Genomic DNA, 10435 nt, shown 5'->3' on the forward strand with positions numbered 1-10435 from the left:
ACACCCTGATCACCTAGCCCATGACCTTAGAAGCCCACACAAAGAAACTAAGGCCCAGTTGAGCCCAGAGGGGGTGGCCGAACCTAGGGGTCGGTCGGCCCCACCTCGTGGCCGTTGGTGCTGAATCTTTGAATTTGAACTCTCCAACGTCCCTTTTCGTGTTTCCTTGTGTGGAGACCCCAAACTTTGGAAGGTTTGGCACCATTTTGATCCTTTCTTCCCTTTAAATTCATCTCCTCTCCTCTCCTTCTCCTCAATCACCCAAGATCCAAGCACTCCACCTTTCCTCAGCCTCTTCCCACCTGCAAAGCACCATCTCCATTGTCGGAAAGTCGATCGTCCCGTTCGTTGGGTCCGAGTCCACGTACGGACTCAACGGCACGCAGTCTCCCGCCAACCAAGCTTTAGCGAACCCTGCAGTGGAAGAAGAGGCAATGCACATTGCCACGACACCGCTGGCGATCATGTCAGCATCTGGGAGGAAGATAACGCCGAGGGCCCCGAGGAGGGGGCGGCCGACCCCCTGGTTTGTCCGAACAAGGGAGGAGGGCACTCGGCCTCCCCTTCGGCATGGCGCATCGTCAAGAGGGCTACTGCCCAGAGGGGCAGGGGAAGGTGCCCAGGGACTACGCCGAGGCCAACGACAGGCGAACTTCGACCAAAGGATGTCGTCGTTCACCTCTTCGCTGACCCAATGCCTCCGATGCCCATGGAAGAGGGAATGCAACATGCTTACACCGTGAGGAACAAAAGCGGCGACATAGTTAGCCACCATTACACCACCTCTCTCACCCCCGTTAGCGACAATTCTCCAAAGCGTTTTAGAGTCGTAGGAGTCCGGACTCCCGGAGGAGGGTACGATAAGGGCCTCTTTCCCGCGCTCTCCCCCAAGGAGAATGGAGAGGCAGAATCTATTGCGTCCACCCCTAAAAAGGTGAAGAGGCACCTAACTCCTCCTCGCATCACACGTCCTGGGGGGCAGTATGAGAGTGAGGATGAGAAGGTCCTAAAGGGGGCCCAAGGTCGTCCAGCTTCTGAGGACTATAGTTGCGTTAAAGAAGGAGAATCAGAAGTAGGGCGACCAACTGGCGGAGTTGTCCTTAGAGCTGAAATCGGTCAAAGACGACCTCGATACCCTCTGCCGTGGCCTCAGCTCCAGGATGTCATGCCTGGAGAAGGGTAAGGACATCGCTTAGGTGTGCGCCTCCACCAAGCGACAGGGCGCATTTACTTTTCATGTTTTGTTCTTGAGTTTTCCTTTGCATCATGTAATAAGCGCCCTTTCCATTTCAATATAATAAAGTTTGAGCTCCCCGGATTCCAATCCGGCAGAGTTCCATTTTTATTTGTCCATATTTTGTCTTGAGATTTTGTACAGGCACAGAAATAAGTGTGGGGGGGGGGATGCACCTCACAAAAATGCGACACAAAACTAACACGACTAGCATGCAAAAGTGGAGGGCGAGAGGGCCTACCTCAGGGGCGGCCGAACCCATGGGTTGGCCGGCCCCTGGTGAAGCCCACTCGACTCCATCCAGCTCCAGATCGTTGGTTTGCGTCCCCAAAACCTTAAACCTCCCTACATTCATTTAAATTCAATGAATTTCTTCGCAGAAAAGTTAAAAAAAACTCCTTACGCTTCCAAAGAATAAAACTTTGCATGCATTTTATTCTTAGCTTTCTTTTTAACTTTGTGAATAAATTCCTATAGGGGCCCCATGCGTTCTAAGTAATTGACCATTGAGATATGACTTGGTTTGATGGCGCTATGCTCTTCCTTGCAAAAGCACTTGCTTTCCTTTAAAAAAAATAAAAATAAAATAAATATAGCTTGACTCCTCAAATTATCATAAATTCCTACCAAAGCCAAAGACAAGTTTTCATGCCCAACTTTCAAATGTTGTTTACCTCTGCTTTGAGCTTTGTCAAATTCTTCGACCCTTGTTAGAAACTTGTCATGCTCTCTTGATCAAGATCACGTACACATACTATACTTCCACACTCGGAGATAGTCGTCACATCCATCCACAAAAATAAGAACTCTATGACCTTGCTCTCCAAAACGACTTGGGCTATGCAAAAAGAAAATAAAAGATGTCTACCCAAAGAAGGTAGACCACATGCTCAATGAGTATGTTAAAAAAAAGAGAAAGAAAGAAAAGATGCATACCCAAAGAAGGTATGCCACATGCTTGCAAAGGCATGTCAAAAAAAAGTTGATAGCCCGTATTGGAAATAACAAAAGAAAGAGAGTCATGCAAAAGAGTTCATCCTCAAATCACCAGAAATAGTCCAAACACTTGCACATCTTGATCAAACTGTATGACTCGTTTATGCTCAGATCTTGTTTTTGACTCAGCAATACAAGCAAGGCAAACATGCCCCTCCATTCCTACCCTGAGCCCCACATAAGCCTGAATAAATGGTAGGAGAAGGATGGCAGCTTCTTTGCCTTGGTGAGGATATAAAACAAAAAGAGTGATCCAGAGAATAATTTGAGGAGCAAGGCTATCTCTTTGTTTTAAAGTAAAACATCCAGGTGCTAAGCAGGAAGAGTCAGGAGCCTGAATTCTGAGTCGTTCCTTTGTTCAATCACCCAAGACTACATGGTAGCAAGACAAAAATTCACAAGGGTGAGAAGAAGCTTGGAATAACTTGTATGCAGGTTGAATTCAAGGAGTAGCATCCACCTTGGTCCTTCAAACTTTACTCGAGGACGAGCAAAGGACTAAGTGTGGGGGTGTTGTTGACGGTCCTTAAGTGTCATTTTCGACCGTCAACTCTTGCAGTTTTTTACCGAAAATAATCACCAAACGTAGATATAGGGCTTACAACTAACCATTTCCATGAGTTTTGGTGAATTGTCATCTGCAGGCACCCACATCTGTAAAAGAGGGAAAACACAATTGAACACGAGGAAAATGCACAAAAGATCCACACTGAAACGTGTCACTTACAAGGAGGGCCCACATGTCAGAGCAAACGGGGGAACCAAGGCAAATGCACCATGGGATCTTGACATGGGCCCACAGATCAGACTCCCCAAAGGAAGATAAGGACGAGAAGCGACCAGGTGGGGCCGGCCGACCTCCCGTCTAGGTGCATTCGACGTGGAGGGCCCCTACTCCTCCTGATCACCTTCCATATAAGCTTTTGGCGGGAACCGACCTTGAAGACTATAAAAGGGGGCTCCCTCCACCTCTCACACACACACACACCATTTCATATGTGAAGGAGAAGAGAAGAGAGGCTCCACCTCTTTGTATCATTAGCCTAGGAAGTGTGTGAGGAAGGAGCTCCGAGAAGAGCCGGACTTGTCGGCGTCTCTTCGGCTTTGTACCTCTACGAATACGGTACATTTGGAGTATATATCCGGGTTCTTCTATTCGGTGAGTTCTAGTAAAGTTATTCTTTTGTTCTCATTCGTTTGTGGGTTCATCATCCGTTCTCGTAGCAGATACTCTAGAAGATGGCCCCTGATAAAGACGGGATAACCCTGCGCAACTCTAGAGTAGTAGTCGAAGGCATAGGCGTGGTGTCTGGGCCTTAGATTACCTTTGTTTGTCTTGTACTCAGCTGGTATTGTGGGGTAGACGGCAGGTGGTGACAGCCCTGTCCGTCCGCTACGGAGACAGTCTGGGTGGTTAGTTCACTCCCCCCTGCCTGGGTATGACATAGAGCGATACTGGAGGTCCCTGGCAGACCAGGGTCAGACCGGTGCCTGAAGTGAGCGAGTGAAAACATTAGTGTATTTTCCCTTGAACCCATCCTTAGATCAGAACCACACTACCCTAAGGTCTCTCTATCTCTTATCCTCTTCGGGGTAATCTAGTTAGAAGACAGTTACACACCCTTCCTCGTGGAAAATACGATACCTGAATACTCTCGGGTGAAGTGCTATAACAGTATTTTCGTGCGTTTGCAGACTTCTCTGTAAGAGTTAAGAAATACCAACAGCTACCTGCAGTAACCGCCAGAACCGATCTTGGGAGGGCTATAAATAGAGGCACCATCCATCACTCAACACACACCATTGGAGCTCTTCTCTTCTACTTGTACTTTCTAGAGTAGGTTAGTAGCTTGGGAGTTAGAGTCGGGTCGAGCTTGCTCGGGACTCCAGAGTCGTTGGAAGTCTGGTATAGCTCTTGTATCTTTCTTTTGACTTTATTAATATAAGTTATCTTCTTTACTTTTCTGAGTCAGCTCTACTTTCCATAGTCTTTCATTTACTCAAGTCTGAGTTTCAGCTTGAGCACGAAAGTTTTCCTTTGGCTTAGGCTAAATTATCTCTCTTAGTGATCGGGAACTTATCTTACGGGTTTTCTCGCCCTGACTAGAGTATCTCAAGTTAGTGCGCTAGGTTGAGGGGGATTTCTCTCGAAGGCCTCGAGAGAGATCCTAACACCGAGTGCAGATGTGGTGTCTGACCTTAGTGTTAGCTAGAAAGTGTGTTCCACCCCACGGAACCGTTGTGGTAGTTGGTAGGTGGTGACAGCCCTATCGGTCCTTTGTAGTCCACCACGTTCGGGTGTTTTCATAGCAGTAGTGCAGGTTGCCGTCGGACTCCCCTCTCATCCCTTTCTAAAGTCCTTCCTCTTCCAGCCGCCGAAGTAAGCTCTATTTTCTCGAGAACTAGTTAGGTGTTTAGTCTAATCTAGAGAGGCTAGCTCGATAGTTCAGAAGTGTATCAGGTGTCTTTTCTCGCTCATTGTCCTCCCAGCTGCTACCTCTCTAAGGACTAGAATCTCTGTGTGTCACTCGGTCATTGCCTGGCCACTTATCTTATCTCACTACCTATCTGGCTTACCCCCGTCTAGTCAGTCGGTTGATCAAGCTAGTACGGATATCATTCGATTTACGATACTCTTTTACCATAGTGCTTCCATGAGGAAAAATACGATACCCTGGAATACTCCAAGGTGAAGTGCTACAGCAGTGATTCTATGCGCTTGCAGAATATCTATTCTAATCAGGCATAAGAAATGCAAACAGTCATCACCGTCAGTCCCTTGGTCGAGCACGCCTACGAGTGCGACGTCGAGTGCGTCGAGCATAACGAGGCTCTGGCTGTGGACAAGGCCCTTGCTGCTGGCTTAGAGAAGATGGCGAACGAGGCCATGGACTCCACACAATGATAAGAGGGCAGCTTCGAGCCTGCCAAGGGTGCCAAGGACATACCCCTCAATCCGAACTCCCCCGACGGCAAGGTGCTGAAGATCAGCGCTACCCTCGTTAGCAAATAGGAAGTGGTGCTCGTCGACTTTCTCCGTGCCAACGCAGACATCTTCATGTGGAGCCCCCCAGACATGCCTAGCATACTGAGGGAGGTCGTCGAGCACTCCCTTGACATCCAGCCCAACTCCAAGCCGGTGAAACAGCGCCTGCGACTCTTCGATGAGCTCAAGCACCGGCTGATCGGCGAGGAGGTGCACATGCTTTTGGTGGCCAGATTCATCAAGGAGGTATTCCATCCCGAATGGCTAGCTAATCCTATATTAGTTAAGAAAAAGAATGGGAAATGGAGGATGTATGTAGATTATACTAGTTTAAATAAAGCATGTCTGAAAGTTCCCTTTCCTTTGCCACGTATTGATCAAATAGTTGATTCAACTGTGGGATGCGAACTTTTATCCTTTCTTGATGCTTATTCCGGTTACCATCAAATAAAGATGAAATAGTCCGACCAGCTCGCGACTTCTTTTATCACTCCTTTTGGCATGTACTACTACGTCATGATGCCCTTTGGCCTTAGAAATGCCGGAGCTACATACCAGCGATGTATGCTCCATGTGTTTAGAGACCATATTGGGTGAACCGTAGAGGCATATGTCGACGATATCGTTGTGAAATCCAGGAAGGCTGACGACCTGGTAACCGATCTCAGGATCGCGTTCGATTGCCTTAGGGCCAAGGGGGTAAGGCTTATCTTGAGAAGTGTGTGTTCGGTGTGCCTCTAGGCATTGTCTTGGGCATCATCATCTCCCAGCGAGGCATTGAACCCAACACTGAGAAATTCTCGGCCATCACTCGGATGGGACCGATCCGAGACCTAAAGGTGGTATAGAAGGTCATGGGTTGCCTGGCAGCCCTCAGCCGCATCATCTCATGCCTCGGTGAGAAAGGCTTACCTCTGTATCGGCTCTTGATGAAAACCGTCCGCTTGTCGTGGACCCCCGAGGCTCAGGAAGCCCTTGACAAGCTCAAGGCATCGCTCACTCATGCACCAATAGACAACGAGCCCCTCTACCTATACGTAGCAGCAACAACCCAGGTGGTCAACGTAGCTATCATTGTGGAAAGACAAGAGGAGGGACATGCTTTGCCCGTACAGAGGCTGGGGTACTTCATCAGTGAAGTACTATCTGAAACCAAGACACGATACCCATAGATCCAGAAGCTACTTTACGCAGTGGTCCTGGGTCGGCGCAAGCTACGCCACTACTTCGAGGCTCACCCCATAACTGTGGTCTCGTCCTTCCCTTTGGAGGAGATAGTCCACAACCGGGAAGTCACGGGTAGGATAGCCAAGTGGTCCGTGGAACTGATGGGAGAAGCTCTTACTTATGCGCCTCGTAAGGCGATCAAATCCCAAGTCTTGGCGGATTTCATTGTTGAGTGGACTGACACTCAGCTGCCCCCACCCCAGATCCAAGCAAAATGTTGGATCATGTACTTCGATGGGTCGGTGATGAAGACTGGTGCAGGCACGGGCCTTCTTTTCTTCTCACCCCTTGGAGTACACATGCGCTAGGTGGTGCGCCTGCACTTCCTGACGTCCAACAACATGGCGGAGTACGAGGCCCTCCTCAGCGGCCTTCGTATTGCCATCGAGCTAGGCATCAAGCGCCTCAACGTCCGGGGAGACTGTCAACTCATCATCGACTAGGTGATGAAGGAGTCCAGCTGCCACGACGCAAAGTTGGAGGCATACTACAACACCGTACGTCGCATGGAAAACAAGTTCGACGGGCTCGAGCTTAACCACATCACGCGCAAGTACAACGTGGAAGCAGACGAACTGGCCAAGATCGCGTTTGGGCGGACCACTATTCCCCCGAACGTCTTCGCCCGTGAACTCGCTATGCCATCCATCGATTTGAAGAATCCAGCGGAAGCCACCGATGCAACCCCAGAACCCTCGGGGGCAGCAACTGCTGAGCCCTCAGCCGAAAACCCCTCGGTGGAGGAGTCCGAGGCCATGGAAACAGAAACCGAGATCTCCTCGGCGGACGAGGCTGAAGCGATGCAGATTGATGAGGCCCCACCTTTGCGAGACTGGCGCGCCCAGTACCTCGACTGGATGAACCGAGGGGTCATACCCTCAGATCGCGTGCAGGCACGGCGCATCGTCAGGTGGGCCAAGTCTTTCGTCTTGATCGACAACGAGCTGTACAAGCGCAGCCCCTCGGGAGTCATGCAGCGCTGCAACCCCATTCCCGAGGGAAGGGAGCTACTCTGGGACATCCACATCGGAATCTGTGGTCACCACACGGCACCGCGCACCCTCGTGGGCAATGCGTTCATGCAGGGCTTTTACTGGCACACGGCAGTTGCCGATGCCACCGAGATCGTGCGGACCTGTGAGGGTGGCCAATTCTACACCCGTAAGACACACCTTCCGACTCACGCCCTGCAAACTATCCCCATCACATGGCCTTTCGCCGTGTCGGGATTGGATCTCGTCGGGCCATTGCAGAAAGCGCCCAGGGGCTTCACCCACCTGTTGGTAGCGATCGACAAGTTCTCCAAGTGGATCGAGGCTCGACCCATCGACAAGATCAAATCCGAGCAAGCCGTACTGTTCTTCACCGACATAGTCTACATGTTTGGGGTCCTGAACTCGATCATCACCGACAATGGCACCCAGATCACAGGCAAGAAGTTCTTGGCATTCTGCGACGAATACCACATACACGTGGACTGGTCAGCTATGTCGAGAATCTTCAACAAGCTGAACAAGTTTGGCCGAAGGTGGTGTTGGTATTTTGTAACATCACGAATAAAATCCGCAAGCGCACGGATACAGCTGTAGCTTTCACCCAAGAGTATTCCAGGGTATCGTATCCACTAGGGAACGTGAGTACACTACCTATGGGTTTAGACTGTCCAAGGACACACACACTGGTGTAGGAGGATAGAAAAGAGAGGACTTTCTAAGATCTAGAATCTATGCTTAGAAGAAGAGATCACGTCACCGTTATACTCCGAGCTAAAGGTATCGACCGGCTTATACAAGCCGATAGTTCCAATATGTGCTCTATTTCATATCTGAACGTGGATGATTACTAAAAGGCTCGAACAGGGTTGTCACCACCTGCCGGCTACCTCAACAAACCATGGGACTATCAGACAACTGAGTGGTATAGTCCAGCGTAGACACCACGTCTACGCCTTTCCCTACTAACTCTAGAGGCGTACAGGGTTATTCTTTTCTATCCGGAGTCCAACTCTAGAGTCAAATGCTACTCGCTGGCATACACATCAACTAATATAAGGCAGAGATGATAACTTGCAATCTAAACTCTAATTCTAAATAAGCAAGGAAAGTCTCGAACACTTATAACCGAATAAGCATCCGTCGAGGTACAAGCGGAGAAGAGCGCCGACAAGCCCGGCACATCCCCCGACTATCTCCCTCACTCTCGTAGAGGTACAATTTGGAGAAGAGCGTCGTTGCCGGCGCCTCTCCTGAGTACCTCTACTCCTAAACTCCCTAAGACAACTCTCACTCAAGTGAGAACTCAAGAGAAGAGATGGTGTGGTGTGTGGTGTGTTGTGTTCTCACCCCCTCCCCTTGTATTTATAGGAGGGAGCCACCAGCCTCTTGCCCGAGAAATGAGCCAAACCGCCATTGGGGACCGACCACACCTTGCCACGTGTCATCTGAGAGGCGGTGAGGCCCGTGGGCCGTCACCACTGGGCTGGCCGACCTAGCAGGTCGGCCGACCGTGGGCTGGCTCCGTTTGCCCCGGTCTTTTGTCAGAATACTATTAGGTGGGCCCCCATGTCATGTATATGGGTAAGGGCCTGTCTTGAGTCAGTTTTGGTGCTCTGGTGGGCCCGTAGATTTGTCAAGAAGTTGTTGCCTCAGATCCATGACGTGTCACCTTGCTCATGGGCTGCATTCTCTTCTCATTTCCAAGCATAAGCAACCTGCACATAAATATACACCAACACTCTATGGAATTTGTTAGTAATAACTCCTACCACTAGTGTTGACGCTCGTCCTTTATACGCTCATGCAGGAGCTTATAGCCTGCTCTGATGGGCGGGTTTGTATTTTGACGCTTGAAGCCTGTTTTACCTGCATTTCTGGCCAAATTCCAATGTAGCAATATTTCTAAGAGGAAACGTGGAATTGGCTCTTTCTGGATAACATATGTAGGTATGAGACTTTATTCTCATGATTTCAGGCTCCAAGTGAACCCTGAAATGAGATGTTAGTGAGCATCAACAGGTGGCTCACAGAGCTACCCTCGGTCATCTGGAGCCTAAGGACGACCTCGAGCAGAGCCACGGGCTTCAGCCCATTCTTCCTTGTCTACGGCATCGAGGCCATCCTCCCCACTGACTTGGAGTATGGGTCGCCGAGGCTCAAGGCTTACCAAGAGCAGGAGAACCAGCAAGCCCGTGAAGACTCTCTGGATCAGGTGGACGAGGCTCGAGACGTGGCACTTCTACACTCAGCATGGTACCAGCAATCCCTACGACGATATCAAGCACAAAGGGTATGACGCCGAGACCTCAACAAGGGGGACTTGGTGCTGAGGCTTCGGTAAGACAACCGAGGGCGCCACAAGCTCACACCACCATGGGAAGGCCTGTACATCGTTGCGGAATTCCTCAAGCCTGGCACGTACAAGCTAGCAAACGAGAAGGGTGAAGTCTTCACCAATGCATGGAACATTCAGCAGCTACATCACTTCTATCCTTGAAATTCCAAGCTCTTTGTACTTGTATTTCAAACTTCCCGAGATAATAAAGAGTATGCTTTACTTACAATTTTTCGGGAATTATCTGAATCCTCGGGGACTCAGACGCGCACGTAACACTGAGGTAGCCTCAGTTTTGCCCTCGTCAAAGCCAAGCCTCCCTCGGAGGCTATAATAGGGGGGGACCCCCCAAACATCCCCAAAACACCACTGTTTTTTCGAAAAATTTTTGTATCTAAGTTTCTTGTATACTTAGAAAAATGGACGTAAGGCGTAAGCAACTACGGGATAGGGCTGGCCGAGCCGCGGGACCGCCTACACCTTCGGGATATGGCATCCCCACTCACCTCCCTACGCCTAAGTTGCTTATGAGCGCTAAATTCCTCACAGAAATTTATCTAAGTTGCATACGAGAACACGAAAACTTAGTAAAGAAAATGATGGCACAAATTCACAAGGCCTCGAGCGGCCACACCGTTAAGATTACATTCTTGTTTTCCTTA

General features: G+C 49.7%; 1 protein-coding gene and 1 pseudogene across 1 annotated transcript; both read left to right on the forward strand.

The window, feature by feature from the left end:
- The window catches only part of LOC120662518, a 79793-nt pseudogene extending 74658 nt beyond the window's left edge, over positions 1–5135 (forward strand).
- A 1754-nt stretch (positions 5136–6889) lies between these two features.
- Positions 6890–9424, forward strand: LOC120662519. The gene is made up of 2 exons (XM_039941652.1): positions 6890–7604; positions 9414–9424. The coding sequence occupies exons 1-2, from the start codon at positions 6890–6892 to the stop codon at positions 9422–9424; spliced, it is 726 nt and encodes a 241-aa protein (XP_039797586.1).
- The last annotated feature ends 1011 nt before the right edge of the window (positions 9425–10435 follow it).

Source organism: Panicum virgatum, chromosome 2N (assembly GCF_016808335.1).
Source record: "Panicum virgatum strain AP13 chromosome 2N, P.virgatum_v5, whole genome shotgun sequence".
Lineage (NCBI taxonomy): Eukaryota > Viridiplantae > Streptophyta > Magnoliopsida > Poales > Poaceae > Panicum > Panicum virgatum.